Below are 26,781 nucleotides of genomic sequence, written 5' to 3' on the forward strand. Positions count from 1 at the left end.
AGGTCTCTAAGGTAACCTTCCTTCAGACTTTGGGAAAGGCAGAAAATAGAAGAAATGGTGATAAAACAAGAGCTCAGAAGAATGACCTGTTAACATTCTGGCCAGTTTAAAAAACAAACAAACAAACAAACAAAAAACTACCCAAGCTGGTTGATATCCCAGGATAATTTACATTTCTATTGGACACTTGGAGAATATTGATAAAACTGGCTTTTAATTTTTTTCCTGGACAGATGGAATATCATCTCCAACATCTGTGCAGAAACACAAAAGGGATAGGGGGAAATATTTCAGTGATGTAATCCTTTTGCATTGCTATTGCATTTGAGAAATACTAGTTGCTCCAAATACACCATTTCCTCCTCTCTCTTCTCCTCTGGATCATTTTGAAAAGGGGAAAATTATGTAGGCATGTGCTGAAAAATTGTAAGCTACATAGGGTTTATACAGGCCAGATTTTCAGAAGGAAAGCAAAGCCTATATTCAGATTAGTACAGTACATACATATGTATTTACACACACACACACACACACACACACACACTTTCTCTACCTTATTCTCTCATTTAGAACCCCAAACAAAATCTCACTATGATTACTTTGATTGTCATGGAAGAAATCTTCCATGAACTCTTCCATTGGAGACAGTATTCTAATAACAATCTAGCAATCTAGCATAGCTATAACTACTCAGGGGTATTCAAGATAGTTTTTTTTCTGACGATTCTGTGGGATATAGAGTATATGTATTCTTTGCACATCATTTAGTAGGTAAAAGGGTTGATGCTAAAACATTAACTGACTTATCCAGTAGGCTTCAAATTCAATTCTCTAAAACTGGTGGAAAAAATCCAAGAAAATGTAAACTTAATCAGCAATGAGGGGCAAGGGGTCTGGCTGAGAGAACTCTGGAGATATTGTCACCATCAAAAATATAACAGAGAGACTGGCTTCTTATTTAGTGATCTTTCTCCCTACCTACAGAACATTTTTAAAAAATGCCTCCCTCCATTGGCACGGCTTAAAGAAGCCTTGTGTGTGTGCCTGCACCCTGAGCCAGGACAATGACTCACTACCATTCAGGCCAAACATTAGCAGAGCCAAAAGGGGGCCTCTAGTGAGCCAAATCCTTTGAAGAGAGAAAATAAAGGCAGGAAGGCAGGTGGTTACTTTCAGACTGTCTACGGGCAGCTCTTCTGTCCATCTCTCATCCCAAATTATCTTTGTTGGATCTAGTTATGACCACCCCCTTCCTTTTAGGAGGGGAGAAAGTACCTATTCTCAACTATGTATGGGACCAAGGAGAAACATCATGAATTATCCTGGAAAGTGAAGATTTTTTCAACTTGGTTAAATTTATTCAAAATTAAGTCAGTCATACAACTGCACCAATATATGCTAACCTTTTTTTTTTCAAAGTTATCTTGTCCATCAAGCCAATTGTTTCTGTAGAGATTTGGAGTTCCCTTGTGAAAGGCAAGGTATCTTAAACTGGCTGTCATGTGGGAGAGGAGAGAATTTGACACAACAATGGACATAACTTGGAGTTCAGTGAACCTTCCATCATACCAAGGAAAGTGTCCTTTCCAATGAGAGGGAATCAGGAGACCAGAGCTTGAGTCCTAGCACTAGTACTAAGGTGCTATATGATTCTGGATAAATATGATCTGAATTTTCTCATTTAAGATGAAAACAAGAAAAGGCAAAGATTATGTCTAAGACTCATTCCAGCTCTGAAATTCTATGTGGCTAGATAGGAATTCACACAATCAATCAATCGAATAATTCAACTGATTAATCAATCAATAAGCAGGGCTTTCATGGACTCCAAGCTTAGTACAACTTATTGTTACATTTTACAACTCAAAAAGTCAATATAAACTTGGGGCACCTGGATGATGCAATGAATAAGGTGTCAGGTCTGGAATCAGAAAGACTTAACTTTTTGAGTCCAAATTTGATTTTTAACATTTACTAGCTATGTGATCCTGGACAAATCATTTAATCCTCTTTGCCTCAAATTCCTCATCTTAAAAATGAGCTGGAGAATATTAATAAAGCAATCCATCATCTTTGCCAAGAAAATCCCAAATGGGGCCATGAAGAGTTGAACAAGAGCTAAAAATGGCTCAACATATATAGCCTATATTACAAAAGTATTGTGTCTCAAGTTTCTCCCTAAAATAAAAGTCCATGATTCTTAATATCAAGCTGCTTCCCAATGTAGTCCATATCTGTGAATCAAGGAACTTGACAGTTTCTGAATATTTTTTTCTTATATCTTAATCGCATCTAGCACTATGCCTGGTACACAGTAGGCATTTAATTAGTGCTTATTGATTGATTAAATAAGTAACTATATGGAAAAGGAGGTATGAAGCATATCATAAAAGAAATGTATGATGTAAAAATAATGTAAACAGGTCACATGATAAGAATCCACATGGTTCACTGAAATCCTGTTGAGTGATCCCTTATACTGGATAGACTCACTATAGTGTACTTATAAGACTGTATAAGCTAAAGTCTCACAGGAATAGGCAAGCTTGGAGATTTAGGTCTATATATTTACAAGGAGTAGCCATAATAGCTCACAGATCTCTTGGGGTATTGGAGGATATCCAGAGCACGAAGTCTATGTATTCTGCTTGGTCAGACCCCATCTGGAGTATTGTACTTAGTTCTTCTCCTTAAATTACAGTTCAGGAAGGACACTGACAAGCTGGAATGTGTCCAGAGACGGATAACCAGAATTGTGAGGGGCCTATAAATTATGCCATACTTCTTATAAATGTAGCATCCATGTGGACAGTCTATAAATTTAGCCATCATCCTGAGTCTTCTTCCAAGAAAGTAGACAAAAACTTTTTTTTTTAAATTGAAAGCATTTTTTAACAAATGGGAAGCAGTCTGCTGCTCTACTAAATAACAACCGTAAAGTTTGTAAAGTTTTTACAAAAAAAATAGAAATATTCAATAAATTTGGCAAAAATGAATTTTTCAGTCACATATTGTTTGAAAGAAAATAGGAATATTTAGTGTGGATAAGACAAAACTCTGGGGAAATGGTTTCTGTCTTCAAATATTTTAAGGATTGCTCTATGGGAAAAGGTTTCAACTTATTTTGCTTAATAGAAGATAAAACTAAGAGCAATAAGTGAAAACTCAGGAAAGCAAAATGGTTTAATCAGAAAATATCAAAATTTGAAGTTAAAGAACCTCCATTGCCATTTCTTACCTCATATTGTGTATCACAGCCTCTCCAACATGTGTCTTTTTCCTCAAAATGTATTGTAAGCTATTAAAGGCAACAACTGCCTTCCTTTAACTTTGTCTTTCTTATAATAACTAATACAATAATTTACAGTAGGTTCTGAAGAGATATTTATTAAATAGTCAAATTTATCACTAGGAGAATACAGATAATATTTGTAGCTAAAGCAGGATGACATAAAAGATAGAATGTTAAACTGGTTTAACTATGGTCCCTGACACTTTGTAGCTGTGTATTTCTAGATGAGTAACTTAATGACTCAGATAAGCTACTAAGACTTAATTTTGAAATCAAAGCTTACTTATCTCATAGGTTTACTACGAAGAATGTTTTGCAAACCTTAAAACACTACAGAACAGTAATTTGTCATTTTTGTAGCTCAATATAAAGACTTTTCTATCAATCACAACAGTTCAAATGTAGACTTCGCTGTTTCACAAAAGTGTGAGTCCTTTATCACTGAATTCCTTCATGTGTGAAATAGGGGACCACTTTTGATTAAAATATATATTGGTAAGGGTGGAGGTTAACTTTTTTTTTGCAAGATCATAGATATACTGCTGGAAAGGAACTTAGACTTAGTCTAATCTCCCCCTCATTGTAAAGATAAGAAAACCAAGAACAAGAGAAAGTGATTAGTTCACATTTTCCTCTAGCCATCTGTCCCCTATGTGAATTATCTCTTCTTAGAATATAAACTCTTTGAAGGGAGAACTGTATCTTTTGTTTTTATAGAATGAGATTAAAAACTAATTTTAAAAAAAGAAATCTATATCATGCCCAAGAAAAACTTCATTTGAAACTCTAAAAAGGAGAAAAAGGAAGGCCCTCCAATGTCCAAGAGTTGTGAATTATTCTCCATTGCCACATAAACTCTCTAAGCTTATTCCCACTTTCCCTGGGTTCTTTATGTACTTTAAGAGAGTATACCCCATACTTTGGGAAGAGATTTAAATGTACCAAATATTTTTACTTTGCCATTTTAATAAATACTTGTTTCCCAAAGAAAGAAGTGATGGTGTCTGAATACAGATTGAAGCATAATTTTTTCCTTTATTTATTTTCTTGAGGATTTTGCTGTCCCGTTTTCTTTTGCAACATGACTATCATGGAAATGTTTTGTATGACCACACATGTATACCCTACATCAACTTCCTTGTCTTCTCAATGCAGCAGGGGTGGGGTGAAAGGGAAAGAATTTGTTTTTACAAAAACAAATGTTAAAAAATGTCTTTACATGTGATTAGGGGAAAATAAAATACTAATTTTTTTAATTGAAGTCAAAAAAAAAAAATGGAGCCTTCAGCAATTGTCCTTAATTTTTTTTTCCAGATAAGGCGGTTGAAAGAGTGGAGAAGGAAGAACCACAGGAGGTTTGAGGAGAGAAAAAAAAGTTTGGAAAAGCCATTGTGACAAGTGGAATAATAAATTAATTTAGGGAGATAAAAGAAGATTGTCTTAACATGTTAGAATAAAGCTGAATAAATAACAAATTTATAGTGGACCTACTCAACATATGGCCCTTTTCATTTTTTAAATATCTCTTTGGAATACAGACTAGTAGTGGTATTGCTGGTTCAAAAGGTATGCATAATTGTATTGCATTTGGGCATAATGCCATATTACTCTCCAGAAGGTATGGATCAGTTCACAACTCTACTATTGGTGCTTTAATGTCAGTTACTTTTCCAATGAGATATTTCACATTTTCTTCTATTTTTTCATTCTTTTCAATTGTTTCTTTATGTTTTATGGAGTCATTAGCTTCCACATACCCAATTCTAATTTTTAGGGAATGATTTTCATTGAATTTATGTACCTCCTCTTCCATCTAGACAAGTCTACTTTTTAAGGAGTTTTCTTCGATGAATTTTGTATATCTTTTTTCCATTTGGTCAACATTGTTTTCTAGGGAGTTCTCTTCAGTAGATTTTTGGCTTATTCTGCTTTTTAACATGTTTTTCTTCAATATTTTTTATATCTCCTTTACCAAGCTATTGACTTTTTAAATAATTTTCTTGCATCACTATCATTTCCCCCATTATTCCCCCTCTATCTTTCTTCTTTCTTATTTGAGTTTTTAAATACACTTTGAGTTCTTCTGGGAATTCTTTTTGGCTTAGAGACCAATTCACTTTTTTTGAGGCTTTCAATATAGCAATTTTGACTTTGTTTTTTTTCTTTTGATTTGGAGTTTTGATATTCCCTTTCACCACAGTAATTTTCTGTGGTCAGATTCTCTTTTGTTATTTGCTTATTTTTTCCAGTCTATTTCTGGACTTTGCTCCTAAGGTGGGGGAGGGACACTTTACCAACTTTCAGGTTTTTATACTGCTGTGTTTAAATCTAGTTTGGGGCATGTGTAAGTTTTCAATTCTTCCAAGGTGATATAATCTAAGGAGAAGTGTGGTCATCATTCTCCTGACCTGTGTTCTGTTCTGTGAGTGACCACAAGTATTCTTTTCTGTCCTATACCTAGAACAAGGGTCCCCCCTCCTCTGTGACCACAAATTCTGGTGGGCTAGGGCTTCTCCTTCCCCTGGAACTACAACTCAGTTTGATGTATAGACAATTCAATAGAGTCCTGTACCCAGTGCCAGAAAAAGTACATCTCTGTAATCTCTTTCTGACCATTTGTCCAGTCTCTTTTATCAACTGTGGGCTGAGAGCTCTGGAAGGTGCTGCTGCTGTCTTGCTTAAGTAAAGCTGCTATTGTCCTGCTCAGGCATTGCCTGTACTTGACTGAGTTCCACTTTCACTCCAGTGATACATACCTTTCCTGATAACCTGCCAAATTGTCTTGGGCTAAAAAATTGTTTCATCTTGTTCTGTGGGTTTTAACTCTCCAGAATTCATTTTGAGGTATTATTTAAAGTTGTTTGGAGGGGAATTTGAGAGAGTTCATGTGAATTTCTATCTTTTCTCTGACTTCTTAGCTGTGCCCCTCCTAACATGATTTTCTTAAAGTGCTGGTCCAGATGTCACATCTCTTTTCAATAAACTGCAATGGCTTCCCATTGTCTCAAGAATCAAATACAAAATGCTCTATTTAGAATTAATAATCCTTCATAGCAACAAGAAAATGATATTCGCACACATGTATTGTACCTAGACTGTATTGTAACACATGTAAAATGTATGGTATTGCCTGTCGTCGGGGGGAGGGAATAGAGGGAGGGGGGGTAAATTGGAAAAATGAATACAAGGGATAATATTATAAAATATATATATATATATATAATAAAAAAAAAATTACAAAAAAAAAAAAAAAAAAGAAAGTGATGAGATCATAGATATAAAACTAGAATGGAGTTAAAAAACTTTTAATCCAATCCTTAGGTTTACAGAGGAAGAAACTGAAGAATAGGGAATTTAAACACCTTGCTCAGAATCACATAGGTAGTAACCAGAAGAGCCATGTTAAAAAGTTACCTCTAATTCAAAATAAAGATCCTTGACAAAGTAAAAAAAAAAAAAAAAAAAAAAAAAAATAATAATCCTTCATAGCTCAGCCCTTTCCTGCCTTTCCAGTTTTCTTATCCCTTTGTTATTAATATATTCTTTGATTCAGTAACACTGCTTTCCTGGTCATTCCACAGATAAACCCTTCATTTCTCAGCAGGTAGTTTCTCTAGCTGTCCCCAGGAACAATCACCCTCATTATTTCTATCAGTTTCCTTTAAGTCCTAACTAAAATATCATCTTCTGCAGAAACCCTTTCCCAATCTCTTAATTCTAGTTCCTTCCCTCTCCTTCCTATTTATCTTGTATATAGTATGTTTGTACATATTTACTTTCTCATTAGATTGTAAACCTCTTAAGATTAGGTACTGCTGCTTGTCACCCACCCACCCTTTTTTATCCCCAGAACTCAGCATACTGCCTGCCCAGAATAGGTACTTAATAAGTGGATCTTTTATTTATTGACTTTCAAACCCAAACTCCCAGAAAAAGCCAGCTATGTTCATAGCATCCATTCCTCACCTCCCACTCAATTATATACTTTTCCTACCCTTTTTTTATCTGGCTTTCAACTATACCATTTGATTAAAACTCTCTCCAAGATTAGAGTCATCATCCACATCCCACTCCCTAAGTGAAGGTGTACTCTATGATGAACAGATACTAGATCCATCTTTTGTCCAGTTTCATCCTAAAATGCCCTCAAAATCATCTGCCTTAATTGGGTCTCTCATTAAACATTTCTATAAATTTGTTTCTCCTTCTATTATTTCTCATTAGTTTAAGACACAAGAATGTTCATTATCTTTCATCATAAACAGTGTTACTCTTAGTTGCCATAATCTCTAGGCTTGGTAAAGAAATCAAATATTTCCTAGCTGGAATGATTTTGATGGCTCTTTTGGTCTCATGTGGCAAATGGCAAGGTTAATTTGTATTTATGTCTATTCTTTTATCTATTTCCCATTTTTCCCATCAGAAATCAAGTGGGAGTTGCCTCAATTGCATATTATATATTCCCATTTTACTTTTATTTTGTATTTTCATCTTTGAACAAGTTTGAGAAAGCACTACAAATGATTCAAAAATAACTCACATCGGTTACTAGTCACTTTTTTGTCAGTTAAAATACAATCTGTTTCATTTATTGTAATACTCTTTATTGCTAGAAAAAACTCAAAATAACCATTTTCCAAGACAACTTCAAAATTTCCTAGGTCTTCTTTGTATACTTGTTTAAGCAGAAAGAAAATAAGGATTGAATATAACACCCTTCCCCACTGGCAAATTCCTCAAAAGTATAGCTGGGTTAACAAAGTTTGTGATATCAGCTGACTAAATCCCTTAGTGGACACTCCCAATTTTCCTTATCCAGTTAAAATGGTAGGGCCTTATTCCCACACTATGTCAAAGAAGGTCTGACATTGTTCCTTGGATGTTAATTTAAATTATTCTGAGGGGGGCCTAGAAACCATTTTCCATCTGTCTCCATGGGGCCTATTGCAGAGTCTTTGATATAAATTGGTTGACATGGATGGCTCTGTTTCCTCTCCACTGGCCCATCCCCCAAAGCCATCGTCCTAAGTAGTGAGCACTGGTATTATAAGGGGACAACCAATGATAAGAGCTGACTTGCACAGGCTGGGTTTTGTTGCTGTTGTTGTTTAGTTGGTTGTTTTTTTGTTTTTTGTTTTTTGTTACCCATACAAATAGCCAGTTAATATTGCTCTTATTTTGTTCATCAGCTTGGTTGCCTGTTTTGTATTTTTTTTGCTTCACACCAACATCCTGCTGTTTGTTGATGGTATTAATAACATAATCAGCAGGACACTCTGTACCCCGGAGTCTAGGCTGTCTGAATAATTACTGAATGGCATTAGGACCAGTCTGTAAATTACTTTGTGACCTAGGAATTCAGCAGGTTACCACGATAACTCAGGCCGCTCACTTTATTGCTCCCACCTCCTGCTGTACCAACATTTATTAGTCTATTTTACATACAGAGTGCTGACTTCATTTTTCCTCCTCCAGTGGAGAGAAAGCCATGAGTCCTTCCTTGGAGTTGGTTGGTATACAGGGCAATGTGGTTGTTTTGTTTTTGTTTTTTTTTTTTTATGATTTTGGCAAAGCAGGTGAGGAGACACTAGATATGAGATTTTCCTTTGTATAGATATTATTTCTTTGCATAATCATAAATCACATAATTATAATATTTAGATGGAACCATAATCTTATCAATATGGATATTCTCTTGATTACTGCAGACTATAGTCTCACAACACCTTCTCATTCTGTGAGTTCAATAAATCACTCTAGGTATACATATATATACACCCATACACACATGTCTATATATGTATACATATATATGCATGTGTAAATATACCCACACATAATAATTTATATTAAGTCATTCACTAACAATTATTTGTTGTTGCCAAATCATTTTCAATCACGTCTAGCTCTTCATGATCCTATTTGGGGCTTTCTTGGCAAAGATACTATAAAGGTTTTCCCTTTCCTTGTCCAGCTCATTTGACAGATAAGGCAGAGGACTTGCCCAAGGTCAAACAGCTAGAAAGTGTCTGAGGCCAGATTTGAATTCATGAAGTTGAATCATCCTGACTCAGGTCCAGCATTCTACTTCCACCTAGCTGCCCCAAGGAATCTACCATATGCAGAGTGAAGTGGCAGGGAAAGTAGTAGTGGGGAAGATAAAACTATCCAAAGCCTCATGGAGCTTACAATATGACAAGTAAATAGTTTATTTCTTTAGGTCCATATCTTGTCAAAGAAGAAGTGAAGCAAAATGGATAAAAGGCTGGTCTTGAAATCAAGCAGACCTAAGTTCCAGATCTATCGTTAATATATGATGGGCATGGGACCATGAGTAAATCACTTAACCTCTCTGTGTTCCCCAACACCCCAAGACAACTCTACAAGATTAAGTTGCAAACAAATTGCTCTTCTTTGGAGAAGGGAACTTACACATCATTTCCCACAGTCACAAAATCTCATGGCCAGACCCAATAAGTCTTATTACCCACAATAAACTCATATGGTGTCACGAAACAAACTATTCAAACCTCAAATATATTTTATCACATTAAACATATCCAAGGTGTTAACTACTCCCATTTAAATTATTGAACATATTAGCTTAACAGATGGGAATAAATCTGGCGGAGGAAGTGAATGGATCAACAGAAGGGATGCTATCTTTGAATTTGAAAGCTTACTATTTTATTTCCTCTATAGACTTTGCTGAAGTTTAATAAGAATAAAAGCTAAACCCTGCTTTAGGTTAAATGATTCAATAGCACAAGTATAAGAAGATGATAATGACGTAGCCAGGCTAGATAGTTGTTCATGCAAAAAAGACCCCAGAAATGTAATGGGCTGAAAACATGTGACATGACTACCAAAAAAACTAACCCACTTCAGCTAATATTCCAATAATGAAGTATCCAGATAAGAAAGGAGAGAACCATACTGTACTCTTCTCTAACCCAAAAATCTGTTAGAGCCCTTCATGGGGCTATTGTTGGAAGAGAACTTTGTAAGCCATAAAACATTATATAAATCAACTATTATTAATATGATCATGATTATTATTGAAAGATGAAAAGGTGAAACCCTACAGCCTATATACTTAGATGACACAATCCAAATCTTTCCTTTCATAAATATATAGAGAAGATGTAGAAGGGAGACATGATAGCCATCCTGTTATTTGAAGGGCTGTCACATGTAAAAGAGAGTAAATATTATTGTGTGACTCCAGAGAAAACATGAAAAATGCATTTCTTTTCAAAATCAGGTAGTAACTATTAGAACTATACTATAATAGTATTCTTTAGTAGATTCCCATTACTTGAGGTGCTCTAGTAGAAATCTCACCATTTTGTGAGTGAGGGTAGAGATCAGAAGACATTCACGATTTGAATTAGTACTATTAATTCCCTTCATGATTTTTTCCAAACCAAGCATTCTATGACCATGACAGAAATGTACATCCTTAGTAATTGACCACTAAGAATTCAAGGAATATATTTAAACCTAAAGGTAAGGAACTTAGTTAACATCGTAAAATTCTAACAACCATTCCAGCAATTTTTACAGTTGGTGAGAATGAGAATTTAGATTTATTCACTTTTGGCAAAGGAAAACTATGGAATGCCATAGGTCACAGAATGGAAGCATAGGATGAACAAACAAAAAAAAAAAATCTTCACAAAAGATGAATGACTATTCCTTAGCAATTAAGCCTTTGAATTTCAAAGAATTATGCATCCATGCATCCAGCATCTAACACTAGCTGGAACTAGGCCCAGTGCCTTTTTTTCCATAACAGTCTTGCTATATCTGTGGCAATGACTTCTGAGATGTTTCATCTCTTAGTAGCTGATGATGAGGTAGAGAAAGCTTTCCTACAGAGTAAGTTTTGCCTTTGGCTATCACAGGAGAAGCTGGCTTTCTGTAAGCTCTTGGATCCCTTTGGGTTTTCCCTGTGCTTTTGTGCTTTTTAGAAGGTGAAGCTAAGGGTATAAAGTGCTGCAAACAGTCCCTACCTCTGGAGACCAAGCATTTACTGCAAGAAAGAAAGACCAATAGCTTCCCAGAGCATTGTTCACCCACATTAGAGAAAGGATTAAGCAGATACATTCAGCTATTCTAACAGATTTTCTTTAAGCCTTCAATTCCCCTCTCACAGTCACTCAGATAATCACATTAGTTTTGTCATTAAAAGATCCCTTTTATAGAAAGTACCTAAACCGCTTAAACCACCCAGAGAGGTTGCATATATTATCAAACACCAAGACAAACGGAAGGGATTTTCTGTTCTTCATTTCAGTTTTCCCTATCCTACTTGCTAAATTCAGGAAACCAAGTTAAAAGATTTTGCAAATTACCAGTAAAGGGAAAGCAGTGCTCTCTTGTTCCCTCCCCCAACTATCCCTTCTCCTAGGCTGAACAGCAATGGACCGAGAACTCTTGTGAAGACTAGGAATGGATGGAGCACACAAGATAAAAGTGGAAAACAGCAGGAGAAAGAAGGTATAGAAAGAATCATATTAAGCAACACTTAGACCCACCCAATTAGAAACTGGGGGTTATTTATTTATTTTGGCCTAGGAAAGAGAAGACAGAGGTATGACTCAATAATAGGTGTCAGAAATAAGAGTGATTACAGTATGTATGGACTATTTTGTTAGATGATAATGGAAGATGGGGAAAATGGAAAGGAGGCTAAATTATGCTATCTGATCCATTAAGGACCCATCTAGGGAAAGACCCAACTTTTGACTAGCTGATCTCTTCTTTTTTTTTTAAATTTTAAAAACTTTTTTATTTTCAAAATATATGCACTGGCAATTTGACAACATTGACCCTTGCATAAATAACCTTGTGATTCAGATTTTCTCCTTTCCCATCCCCTCCCCTAAATGGCAAGCAATGTTAAATATGTTAAATCCAATATGTATAAACATATTTATACAATTCTCTTGTACAAGAAAAATCAGATCAAAAAAAGTAAATGAGTAAGAAAATAAAATGCAAGTGAACAACAACAGAAAGAGTGAGAATGTTATGTTGTGATCCACATTCAGTTCCCACAGTCCTCTCTCTGGATGTAAATGGTTCTCTTCATCACAAGATCATTGGAACTGGCATCAGTCATAGCATTGTGGTAAGGAATCACGTTCATCAGAATTGATCATCGTATAATATTATTGTTGTATACAATGTACTCTAACTGATCTCTTCTAATGAGAAGTACACTATAGAAATGTCTAGGTTGTCCTAATGTTTGACAAACCCAAAGATCCCAACTTTTGGCATAAGAATTCACAATTTGACAAAAACTGCTGGGAAAACTAGAAATTAGTGGGGGCAGAAATTAGGCATGGACTCACACTTAACACTGTACACCAGGATAAGATCAAAATCGGTCCATTATTTAGGCATAAAGAATGAGATCATAAATAAATTAAAGGAACATAGGATAGTTTACCTCTCAGACCTGTGGAGAAGAAAGGAATTTGTGACCAAAGGAGAACTAGAGATCATTACTGATCACAACATAGAAAATTTTGATTATAGCAAATTAAAAAGCCTTTGTACTAACAAAACTAATGCAAACAAGATTAGAAGAGAAGCAACAAACTGGGAAAACGTTTTTACAGTTAAAGGTTCTGATAAAGGCCTCATTTCCAAAATATATAGAGAATTGATTCTAATTTATAAGAAATCAAGTCCTTCTCCAATTGATAAATGAACAATTTACAGATGATGAAATTGAAACTATTTCTACTCATATGAAAGGGTGTTCCAAATTACTATTGATCAGAGAAATGCAAATTAAGACAAACTCTGAGATACCACTACACACCTGTCAGATTGGCTAAGATGACAGGAACAAATAATGGTGAATGTTGGAGGGGATGTGGGAAAACTGGGACACTGATGCACTGGTGGTGGAGTTGTGAAAGAATCCAACCATTCTGGAGAACAATCTGGAACTATGCCCAAAAAGTTATCAAACTGTGCATACCCTTTGATCCAGCAGTGCTACTACTGGGCTTATATCCCAAAGAAATACTAAAGAGGGGAAAGGGACCTGTATGTGCCAGAATGTTTGTGGCAGCTCTTTTTGTAGTGGCTAGAAACTGGAAGATGAATGGATGTCCATCAATTGGAGAATGGTTGGGTAAATTATGGTATATGAAGGTTATGGAATATTATTGTTCTGTAAGAAATGACCAGCAGGATGAATACAGAGAAGCCTGGAGAGACTTACATCAACTGATGCTAAGTGAAACGAGCAGAACTAGGGGATCATTATACACTTCAACAATACTGTATGAGGATGTAGTCTGATGGAAGTGGATGTCTTCAACAAAGAGAAGATCTAATTCAGTTCCAACTGATCAATGATGGACAGAATCAGCTATACCCAGAAAAGAAACACTGGGAAATGAGTGTAAACTGTTTGTATTTTTGTTTTTCTTCCCAGGTTATTTTTTACCTTCTGAATTCAATTCTTGTGCAATAAGAGAACTGTATGGTTCTGCACACATATATATGTACATTTACATATATATATTTAACATATATAAGACTGCCTACCATCTAGGGAAGGGGATGGAGGAAAGGAAAGGTCAGAACAAAAGTGAGTGCAAGGGATAGTGTTATAAAAAATTACCCATGCATATGTTCTGTCAAGAAAAAGTTATTTTAAAAAATAATAAAAAAGAAATATCTAGATTGTCATTCTTTGATCTTTATATCTTCTCTAACAGCTAGTCCAAAGCACAGTAGTGCATAATAGAAGTTTGGCAAAGGTGATGGCATGTTTATAATAATTTAGAATTTAAAACATTTGCTAAGAAAATTTGGCCCATTAGCAAAATGTCCCTCCAATAGAATTGTCTAGAAAGTAGAATTAGATAAAAAAAAATCTGTTTTTTTTTGGAATACAAAGGATCAGGAAAATTGGTTTTGAATCAAATTAATTTTATACTACCCAATTTGTCCTTATTAGAAATCAGTTGCCTTTTTATTAATAATTTATAATATTTTAATATCTTCCTCTTTTCATGCTAATCTCTTTTATCCAAAAGAACTTATGTAATACATTTATTTTGGATCCCCTACCTACCCACAGGGCAAGGGTCATAGTAAGCACATAGTAAATACTTGTCAGATGAAAAGGATAATTTAATAAAACCTGAAATTTATACTAAAATCTAATTAAACTATCACTTTATATAAAATAGTATCTAATTTGAAGAAAGTGATATCCATTCATTCATTCATTTATTCAACAAATATTAAGTGCTTTCTGAATGCAAGATTCCTGGAAGGACACAGACAAGAATATGGTAAGATGGAAAAGTATGCATGGGGGTCATAATTTGTACTGCTCAACAATGTAAGTAAAATGTCAGTAAGATCACAGACCCATTGAATTATTAAAGTACTAAAGGCAGAGTTCTCATTGAATTTTATTTCTAAGCCCAAAAAAAAAAAAAAAAAAAAAAAAAAAAAAGCTATCCAATGTTATTATTTGTTTGTTTATTTATTTATTTTTTGGCTAAGACAATTGGGGTTGAATTATTTGCCCAAGGTGACAGAGAAAGTGCTAAGTGTCTGAGACCCAGATCTGAACTCAGTCTACTTTTCCCATTTTCTGTAGAATATATCATTTTTCTCCCAAAGCCTTCTCTCCATGAAAGTCCCAGCATCACATGTCAACTAAATGTAGTTACTGTTAAATCTGTATAAATATTTTTAATAATGGCAAAACAAAATAATTGTGGAAATCTTAGCTATGTTAAATAGGAGAAAGACATTAAATATATATTTAAACCAAATTGCAGTCAATATTTTCACTTGTTACAAAATATACAGTAAAATACAGATTAACTAATAATTTGGGCAAGTCCTTCTTCACCTTTTGCCCTCTTTTCCCACACAAAAAATGCAATGGTCCTCTGAAATGATCACTAAGTTGCCATTCCATTGTTATACTCTATGTTCTATATTCTAATATTCTACATATTTATGAATCAAAGGTTCTTCGTTGCTTTTAATGTCTATATGTGCATTTACACTCTATAATGTGAAATCTCTTCCAGCTCGAACAATCTATGAAATTATTAGGGTTTACTACATAGAATTCCCAATCTCTCTATTTTTGTCTAGCTACATTTTTGGTTTCCTTCACAGGCTAACGGTACACTGTTTCAAGTCCAATTCTTTTTGTACAGCAAAATAACTGTTTGCACATGTATACATATATTGTATATAACTAATACTTTAACATACTTAACATGTCTTGGTCAACCTGCCATCTGGGGGAAGGGGTGGGGGAAGGAGGGGAAAAGTTGGAACAAAAGGTTTTGCAATTGTCAATGCTGAAAAATTATCTATACGTTTTTACAAAAATTAATTTAATTAAATAATTAAATAAATTTTTAAATAAATAATTAAATAATCTGTTAATACTTTGTGCATTTTGGCTAATATAATGACATACTATTTGAGTTGCTTATAATGAGATAGTAAATACTCAGTTATTACTGTTTTCCTCGGATATATTTTTAAATGAAAATGTATTTAATAAATATTTTTAAAGTCTTAAAAAAAAGAAATTATTAGAGTTTAATAATATTTATTAGGTATTAGAGTATATTAAGATTTTCAAAGTTACATGCTTCTCATAACAATTCTGTGAAATAAATGCTCAGATATTAATATCCTCATTTTATAGGTGAAAAAACAGAGAGGCTTGGCTAGGATGACTCAATTATTAAGTATCTTCTGAATCAGGATTCACAGATTCTTCCTATCTCTAAGCCCAATGCTATCCATTATGTCTAGCAGCCTCTCAAAAACACCAGGTTGAGGGAAATATTATCTAAATACTTTCTTTCCTCCACTCCTGCCAAAGGCCACTACATTAAAATAATTCTAGCTGAAATAACAATATTCTAAGGCTGGTTTTAAGTTGTGCTAGATATACACATAGGTATTTGTATGTGTATGTATGTAGAGGATTTTTAATGAAAGCTTTCTTGAACCTAATTTTCATCAAAAATCATGTGTGTGAGTATCAGACAAACAGAGAAAGAGAAAGACAGGTTGAGAAGAGAAGAGTAGAGTAAAAAATAAAAAATAAAATTCTATTAATATATGTGTACATATATGGGTGTGTGTGTGTATATATATATATGTGTGCATATATATATATACACATATACACTATATAGATTTAATTTGTAGTATAAATTGGACATTTTAATAAAAATTCCCATGAGACATTCACACAGATATAATGGGAAAACACTAATCTATAAAAATTCTCTGAATTAAATAATTATTCATGGGTAACAAAAAACATCACTTTGGTCTTAAGATCCCCATATCATAGAATTGTGCTGAATTTAAAATGAAAACAATGACTAAATGATTAAATAGGTAATTGAATGCTTTTTAAAAAAAGAAAAAAATAATTATCTCTCTATATTTCCTAGATATCTCTCCCTTTCTCTCCTTCTCCCTCTCCTTCTTCACTTCTGTCTCTCTGTCTCTCTGTCTCTCTCTCTCTCTGTCTCTCTCTCTCTCTCTGTCTCTCTCTCTCTCTCACACACACACACACACACACACACACACACACACACACACACAATTTTACCTGAGATAAAACCATAAATCAGCAAATGATTAGGCTTGAGGTACACTATTTAAAGAACAAACATTGTTCCTAAGGCAAAGCAATGGGAAGAATACTGAAGAAAGAGAACAGCAGAAATAAGAGAAAAGGTCTTTCAACAAAGTAGAAGCTGTTAAGAGTCTCTCTCTGAAAGGTTTTGATCCAGCCCTATTTGTTATCCCAAAAAAGCTCTCGGAAAGAAAGGTTTCAGTGTAAGTTCTGTGTGAAAGAAGCCAAAAGCCTGAAAATAGGAACAGCTCATCCATTTATTAATGTCAAAAATGCTGTCTCTCTGAATTGGTCAGGTGGCCTTTTTGGATACCAAACAGGAAAGTTGTGCACCTGCCCCCGTGTGCTGCAATACCCTGGACTTTCATGACATCACCCCAACCAATAGCAAAGAAAAGGAAAGGTAAATGTAACCAATTTTGAATAGTTAATCTATAATTTTAAGGTCTATATTGAAACTTATAGAGGTATCAAATTATATATAAGCAAGCCCCTCAAAAATATATTTTTAAAAAATTTTTAAACCAGCAGAACCTATCAAAAGTGTCCTAAAACTGAGCTAAGAAACAAAGAGAAACAGAGCAGAAAATAGCCAAATTTCTCTTCAACAGAACCACTGCGGCAAATATCCCAGAATTAAAAGAAGATGCCAAGAAAGAAGAAACACATAAAAAAAAAAAAAAATCACACAACCAACCAAACTAAATATGTGCTGTATTAAAAGACAGCTGGCATGTACTTTAATATAAACAAACAGGTATAAGGCCCAGCCCTATTCCTTATTTACAATGGCACAACTCAACTTATAATCTTGGTTAACAACTGCAGAACAAGAGAAATGTTTTCTATGTTCTAGTGGTAGCCTGATAAAGGCCTGTTTTGAAGATTTTCACAAGAGCAGGTATATTTTCATCATCCCTCTGCCCTTAATAACATTTCTAGCTTGTTTGTTGGTTGGTTTTTGCAAAATTCTCTGATGAGAAGTAAAAAAGTGATCTGAAAAATTGAAACAGTAAAGAATCAAAAACCCAACATTAAACAAGCTTTCCTTCAGGATAGTCACTCTTTTTTTCTAGGACAATCAGGAACCCTAATATTCAGAGTAGACTCACCACCTTAGATTTCAGGCAATTTGTAAAAACTGAAAAGAACCGCTTTATGGACACTGAGGTTGGAAGTCCAACACCTACAAAATAAAAATCGCATGGAGGAAATCTAATTACAGATATATTTTTCTCTCTGGTCCCCAATCTACTAATGGAAAAAAGAATACACAGAAAAAGTACAGAGGGTGATGGTTTGGAAAAAAAATCATGACATTATTTCGTTGCACCCATGTCACTTTTCAGTGATGACTCTGAAACTGTGTGATCCATTTCTTCATGTAATCAACTTCCATGGTTCGAGCTAATAGCACTGACTCAGGGTCATCAGCATTCCTGGCACGTAGATCTAAATGATGGGCCCCATCTGGGATGACTATTGAGACAAGAGTATCTGTGATGTTCTCATTCACTCCACCTGCATACCAAGGATCCAGTGCACCATTACTACAGGAAGAAATAGGGAAAGGTGATTAGTTTAACATAGTTTAGTTTAACATAGCATTTAACATTAGTTTAACATAGCATTAAGACCTTATTATGAAATTTGTATTGAGATTTAAGAAAATCCATTATAATAAAAACTTCATCTGGATCTTCCTTGTTGCTCAGAAATTATTTTACTCCTCACTTCAAAAGAGCTGTTGTTTTCATCCATCTTCTGCTTACTTTCCCCTATTTTTGCAGAAGAATTAGTTCTATGTCTGGTTAAGATTAATTCCTCCACTTTTCCTAGATTCTATCCCAACCCATCTTCCTTTGTCAGTTAACAAGCATTTCTTAAGCATCTCTCATGTACCAAGAACAGTGTTAGTCATTGGGGAGATAAAAGTCAAATAGTCCTTGTCTTCAAGAAGTTTACATTCCACCGTTTATGAAATTATATACAAAAGAACATGGGGAAAATTTGGAGGGAAGACACTTGCTGCTAGGAAAGAGAAATTAGGAAAGGCTTCATATAAAAGATGGCCTTTCAGCTGAATCTTGAAGGAAACAAGGTATTCTAAGAAGCAAAGAAGGAGAGTGCCCAAGAGACATGACGTTTGGTCGTAGGCAAAGCCATGGGAGGCAGAAGATGGAGTATCTATGTATGTATGAGGAAAATAAGAGGCCAGTTTGACTAAACTACAAGTAGGTGTGAAGGGAAGTAATGTGCAATAAGATGAAATAAGTAGTTTGGGACCAGGATGTGAAGGGTTTTAAAAACCAAACAGAAGATTGAATATTTTCTGTTTCTACTGTTGCATCTTCAATTCTCCTTCATAAATTCCTTGTCTATGCCTGAAAAAAATAGTATTCTCTTATCATATTTTAAAAAATCTCTTGACACCACTATACTCAAGTGATCATCCCAATTCATCTCTTTTTCTGTTAACTGTTAAACTTCCAGAGGCAAAGTTTCTACTCATTGCCTGCATTTCCTCACTATCTATACAATCCTCAGTCAGTTGGACTATAATATCTTCCTCTGATCATTCTATTGAAACTATTCTAAAATCGCTAACGATCTAATTGCCAGTTCCAGCAGATTTTTCTTAAGACTTTATTTCCCATGGATCTTTACTTTGACCAATCCCTTTCTCCTTAGTGTTCGCTCCTTCCTTGCCTGAAGAAACATGCAAGGTTTTCCATATCCTTGGCAAATGAATCTCCTTAACTTTGTATATCCTACCCTAAGGACTGAGCCATATAGATCCGTGAATTAATGAATGCAAATTCATAGTCCACTATATCTGGTCAGCATCAGCCATGCTTCAAATTTCATAAAAAAAAAAAAAAAAAACTAGCTATCTACTCTACCCCTGTTGCCATTAATATAACCTCCTCCCACCCACCTCTACTTTCCAACTCTTAAACAACTATCAAATCTACACTGCCATTTACTAGAAAAAGAATATTAGGGCAGCTAGGTGGTGCCATGGTTAGAGTACCAGCCCTGAAGTCATAAGGATCTGAGTTCAAATCTAGTCTCAGACACTTAATGCTTCCTAATTGTGTGACCCTAGGCAAGTTACTTAACCCCAATTGCCTCAGAGAAAAAAAAGAAAAGAAAAAAGAAAAAAAATGTCAATCAGTCCCAGTGTGGCTCCTTTCACTATCCCAAATACCCTTTCCATATATAGGATAGCTCATGAGTCTTAGTGCAGTTTTAAGCTTTAATAGCTTAAAAGAATACTAAAGATTTGTTTTAATAGTTTAAAACTATACCAAGACTCTTGAAATGCCCTGAATATGTGGCCTTCCTTATTAGAATAAAAGCTCTTTAAAGACAGGCTCCATCTTCCTTGTGTTCTTATATTCCCAATGATTGGCCAAGAGTTTTCCTTACTGCTTTTACAATACATTTATTTTATTCATAATTTTCCTAATTCATCACTTGTTCTTCTTTCTTTTCTGTCCCTTTAATGTAGTCATTTTTCTAAGACTTTGTTTAGTTGACTTTTCAATTTTAAATCTATTTTTACTCTATTTCTTAATGTTTGGTTTTGTAAAAATGTGCATAATCTCAAAATCATAGAATTAGAGCAGAAAGAACCTACATAATTTTATATATGAGGAAACCAAGGCTCATATTTAAACAGCCTTCACCATAAGATTTTGCCAAAAAAAAGTCCATATTTCTAAACCATTACTACACTTAGCTGCCATCTCTTCCGATGTGGCAAGAAGAAACATCAAGTATTTGCTAGCTGAGAAAGTCTCTAGAATCTTTTTGTTCTCTTCACGAAGGTGACTGAGTATATCTAAACTTCCATAGGAAAATGTTATAATCAATGTTAAAATAAAATTCATAAAACATAATTGTTATTACTCTAAATTTGATTATATAATAGTTAAAGCATGGTACAAATGTTGACATGGCAATTAATTTAATGTCAACATTAGACAGATTAACACAGCAACAATCTGTATTATACAGTCACAAACTGTGTCAAACAACCAAAATAACTACTGAAAAAAAACAAAAAATACCTATCCTCCTGAATCACATCTAGCACAATGCCTCTACACAAACCTATTTAATAAATGCTAATTGGATGATGGAATCCTTCTTAAAAAAGAATGGCAATTTTTGTACTGTGTTCTCAATTTTTTTAAAGATTATTCCCTCTTGAAAACAGACCTTCATATACAAAAATATTTATAGTAGTTCTTTTTGCAGGCAAAGAAATGGAAATTGAGAAAATACCATCAATTGAGGATGATTGGTTAAGTTGTGTTACATGATTTTGAAGGAATCCTATAAAATGATGAGTAGGCAAGATTAAAAAAAAAAAAAAAAAAAAAAAAAAACCTGGAAAAATTTACATAAACTGATGCCTAGTGAACTGAACAGAACCAGGAAAACATACACAGTGTACACAGTGACAGCAACATTGTATAATGATCAACTATGACCTATTTTGCTCTTTTCAGGACTACAATAATCCAAAACAATTCTAAGACACGCACAATGAAAAATGCTATCTACAACCAGAGAAAGAACTATGGTGTTTGAATGCAGACTTTGAAGCATATTTTATTTTGACATTTTTGGGGGTAGGGAGAAGAATTGTGGGAGGTTTTTTCCTTTTGTACTGTTTCTTCTTTCACAACATGATTAATGCAGAAATATGTTTAACATGATTGTACATTTGTAAACTATAGCAGATTGCTTGTAGCTTTGGGGAGGAAAAAAAAAAGAGGGGAGAAGAGAAAAAAAATGGAACTCAAAAATCTTATAAAAAATGAATGTTAAAAAGTATCTTTACTTGTAATTGGAAAAAATATTTTAAAAGAGATTATGCTCCTTTATGAACAGTGTTACAAACCCAAAATGAAATTTTCAAAGTCAAAGTGATAGGTAAGTAATTCCTATAATATTTATATATGTACATCTCATGACTAAAATCATGTGTTAAGTATCTAAGTTTCCCAAAGATAATTATATGTACAAAGTACACCGCCTATCCCTATAGAAGATAAACCTACATTCCTTTTAGAGATTAGATATCTGAGTTTTATTCACAATTTAATCAGAGATTCACTGTTGTCTCAAACAATTCACTTAACTTCATTATAGTTGCTTGCTATATATGGATAACAGACAAAACTAATATTATTTAGACATAATAAGCAAAAATTGACACAAATCATGTTCTGGAAATGATTTTAGATAAACACTGAGTTTCACCATTAAAAATGTAGTGTGTGGAATCATTTTATTTTCTTTACCAATAATGGTGTTCAGAATGTTATTTTCAAATTCCCTGTTAAATTATCATGTTCCCTAAAGAATGTTCACTAATAATTCAATAGTATACTAGAAAGATTCACTCCAAAAAGAGCACTGTTCTGCTTTTGTCACACACAAAAACAGAATAAAACAAAGAACAAACTGCCCCCTTCATTTACCCAAAGAGAGTTCTAAAACAAAGAGGGATGCTGGTTTTCAATTATTTTAAAAAATGGAAAAGTAAACTATACATCCACAGGCTTGGATTCTTTTAATTAACAAATAACCTTTATCATCATCCTAATTTCACAGACCCAATATAGATAGGAAACACTACATAATTTGCAAAACAAAAGAGCCATCCCCAAAGCACCATAATAAGCAAATTGCATTTGGTTTAAAAGGTCATCTGAACCAACCTAGTGGCTTAGCAACACTGTTTTGAGTTGCTGAGAGACCTAAAATGTTCATGACTTGATTTCTTGGTCCTAGTCCTATGAAAACTAAGCCAATCACTAAGAAATATACAAATGCATTTGCTTTCATGGGGGAAACTGGCTGCCCTGTGTAAAGATTCCTATCATCAGGCCAAATGGAATCACTGGCAGCAGTTACTGAGCCTGAGAAATGATGGTAAACGAGGCAGCTCAAAAAGGAACTCTTCTCTTTTATATTTAGTGAATCTACACAGGCATGAGTAGTGAACATTCCTTTTAAGTTGTGTGAAAAAAGTGTTTGGAATCCTATTAAGTTATACAACAAAAAAGGAAAATAAATAAATAAAAATACTCTGCTGTTCTCAAAGCTGAGTCAGAGAATAGGCTGTGAAATTAATGCATAGTAGTCAAAAATGGGAATTAAATGATTGTAGTTTTTCAACATGTTTTGCACTTAATACAAAAAGTATCAAAATGTTGACAAAAATAATGGGGAAACGTAAGAGCCCAAGTTCATTAGCTCTTATGCTTACACAGGATTAGATAGAACTTTGTCAATGAAATGAAACAATCAAAAAAGTGACACCTTGGTGCTTACCTAACAGAAAATCACTGCACTTACATAATTCAAGGATCTCATGATCTCATAAATGAGGAACCCTTCTTCCATGCAGATCAAAACAGTTCTAATACTTGTGTTGTAAATGGCTGTGCCCTTATAACCACTAACCACTCCTCTCTGGGAAAAAAAAAAAAAAAGAAAACCACCCTTGGGTCCAGTTTTTTGGGTCCAATCACTCTGACTGTAGCAAGGCTGACTTTTAAGTAATAGATTGTTATTAATAGATGCTTCTGAAGGAATCTCCAAAGAACTCTGAAATTTACTGCACAACATGGGAGACACTAGCAAAAGACCACCTAGCATGGTGTACCTGCATTAAAGAAGGTGATCTGTTCTATAAGCAAAGCAGAATTCAAGTAGCTCAAAAGAAATTTGCAGAAATTTTGAGAATCCTTCCCAAATGTTCATATGGACTATTTGTGTCCAACCTGTGGTAGAGCATCCTAAGCTCATACCAGTCTGATCATCCACAGCTGGATAAACTGTAACTTGGTTCTAACATAGCAAAGTCATTTTGATCCTCTTTGAGAATGCAGGGCAACAATTAACAATAAAGAGATGGATAGATAAGATGCAATGTGACAGGATGAGATGAGATGAGATGGATCACCTACTGATAAAAAGGTTTTCGAAGCCTGATCCTGATGATGGAGTGTGTATGTGCAGATATCCAGATAGAAATAGATATACATATATCTATAGATTCCTAGATGTAAATACATCTAAACACATCTCTATATAAGTATGTAGATATCTAAAAAGGCTTATATAGATATATATGTATTATATACCCAGACATATATATATTTAATCACAAAGATCATACTTAAAGCCTTCCTAGTTTAGCAGTGCCTGACAAAACTTGAGTTTTAAGAGCATAGAAACATCTTTCAAGATCCTAGGGTCATATCTACACCAAGAATAACTATTTTTTCAACAGGCTTAGTTACTATAAGTTTTTCGTAAAATATATTATCTGTGGGTTGTTTTTTTATTAACCTGAACTATTAGTTAGACCTAATAATTTCCAAGTGTATGGAAAACAAAGGAAAGTTTCAAAGTATAGTGATATTCTGTCCAGCTAGATCCTATCTAGATCCTTGTGGAAGTTATCTATTATCCTCATTATTTCTTTCTCCTAACTTTGACATATGTATTGATATTCCTTCAATCAACCTGGCCTCTCAATTCATCAATATTCTCAACTTTCATATCCTACATCATTAATTCAGTTTAGATACACACAAAAAATGTCAAGTCTTGATCTTACTATCAAAACAAAGTGTTCTACTTAAATGATCAAGAATTGTGAAATTCCTCCATAAAAACAGTATTCTATCTCCCTGTATACCTCCCTCTTAAACTTATTTATTCCTATTGGGAGCTCCAGTCCCTTACCCCTTAACACCCTTACAGATGAATTGTGCCTCTTCTACCTTTATTTTTCTCCCTTGTCATTCTTGGCCCTAGAATTAACTAGTTTACCTCATAAAACTGTCCTTTTCTCTCAAATCTACTGAACTCTTTTTCTATCTCTATTTACATATTGCCAAATCCAAATTGTGTATTGATCCACTAATAACAATTCTCTCTAGGCCTGATCCTTTTATCAATCACACATTTATATAAGTGTTATGCTCTAGAAAGCATAGTCTTAGATTTTGAAAGATTGAAGTTAAATTCTACTCTGTCATTCTACTTGGGCTGCCACTTTTATCACAAAAGAAAATTAAATTATTCTGATAGATCTTGAGTCTTTATAAGAGACATTCTGTTTGTTACCCAGTAGTTGTCTTCTTCAAGTAGTTTAAACTTTATTTTGTTATTTATTTTATTCGGTATCCCACCATCTACCTTTTCTGCTCTTCCTCACATACTTTATGGTTCTGGAGGAAAATACACAATTAGTTTGACTCCACTACAAATCTATGTTATATATGCTCATTTGGGCCCTCACTGCAATCAAGCAATCTTTTTATTTCCTCTTAATTGAGGCTCTATTACATTACACAAAGAAGCCATTCCAAACATTCTCTTTTGTTCATTCTATCAGTGGGGAAACTTCATTTTTTCAACATTAAATGTTTGCTCTCTCCTCTATTCTGCATGATGTTATGCTCCATTATTTCTTTGTCTACTTCACTGGATGATGATGAGGTGGCCCTTCTCCTTGCCAATGTCAACTTCCCTAAATTGTAGTTTTTATGTTTCCTCCAACAAATTGTCCCCATAGCCACACCATTTCTTTAATTAATCTTTATTTTGTCCCAGTTTTCTGGCTTTTTCACTACTATCTATAAAAATGCCTCGTCTTTCTTACCTTTAAAATACCCTCATTTGTCTTGACCATTTCCTCAAGCTATCATTCTATATTTTACCTTCCTTTTTACAGACAAACTTCTTTAAAAAAAAAAAAAAAAAAAAAAAAGCTTCCTCTTTCTATACTCATTGCAGCCACCCTTAATTCTTCACCTTTACAATCTGGCTTATGACTTTACATTTTACTGATGTTATTCTCTCCAGCCATGCAGTCAATAAGCATTTAAATGCTTATTATGTACAAGATATTGTGCTAAGTGCTGGAGATACAAATAATGCAAAAGATTGTCCTTGCTCCCAAGAAACTCACAGCCAAATAGAGAAGACAAGAAGCAAAGAAGCACATATAAACAAGATATATTCAGGATAAATAGGAAATAATTAAAAGAGGGAAGGCATTAGAATCAAGAAGGGTTGGCAATTAAAGTAGATATTCAAGTTACTGATTATCTCATAATTATCATATCTACTGGCCTTTTCTTGGTTTTCATCTTTATTGACCTCTCCTCAGAGGTGTATACTACTGAGCATCCTCTAGTCCTGGGTACCCCCTTTTCCCACTTTTCATACTATCTTTTAGTTCTTCCTTTGCCTTTTCAGGCACTTTTGCTTGAAAGTTATTTATGTCCAGTTTCCTAAATATAAACAGTGCTCCAAAACTGTAGGCTGGGAGTTGATCTCATGGGATCCAATGATCATGGGCTCAGTTATCATCTCTATGAATATGATTCAAATACATATATCTAGTGCCTAACCTCTTGTCCTAAGTTCAAAATCTTCATTACCAACTTTCAACTCAATATTCAAATCAGATATACCCAAAGCATCTCAAACTCAAAAGGTACAAAATAGAACACATTGTTTTACTTTGCTCCCCAAACCCTACTCCTCTTGTAAACTTCCTATGCCTATTGAAGGTACTGTCATCCTTTTAATCAAACAGTTTTGTAAGCTCAATGTAATCTTAACTGTCTCTCACCCCATACATCCAATCATTTACCAAATCTTGCCAACTCTACTTCTATACTATCTCTGACATCCATCCTCCTTGCTTCTAATCATATGGCCATCACTCTACTTCAGGTTCTCATCACCTTTCTCCTGGACTATTAGAATGGTC

General features: G+C 34.2%; 1 protein-coding gene across 1 annotated transcript in view; it reads right to left on the reverse strand.

Annotated features, from left to right (window-relative positions):
• Positions 1-17,666: 17,666 nt before the first annotated feature.
• Positions 17,667-26,781, reverse strand: part of PRCP (prolylcarboxypeptidase) — an 82,706-nt gene continuing 73,591 nt past the window's right edge. The window contains exon 9 of the mRNA XM_074304565.1: positions 17,667-18,514. Coding sequence (XP_074160666.1) covers positions 18,310-18,514 — 205 coding nt within the window. The 3' untranslated portion in view covers positions 17,667-18,309. The remainder of the gene's footprint in view (positions 18,515-26,781) is intronic.

This window comes from Sminthopsis crassicaudata, chromosome 3, assembly GCF_048593235.1.
Source record: "Sminthopsis crassicaudata isolate SCR6 chromosome 3, ASM4859323v1, whole genome shotgun sequence".
Taxonomy (NCBI): domain Eukaryota; kingdom Metazoa; phylum Chordata; class Mammalia; order Dasyuromorphia; family Dasyuridae; genus Sminthopsis; species Sminthopsis crassicaudata.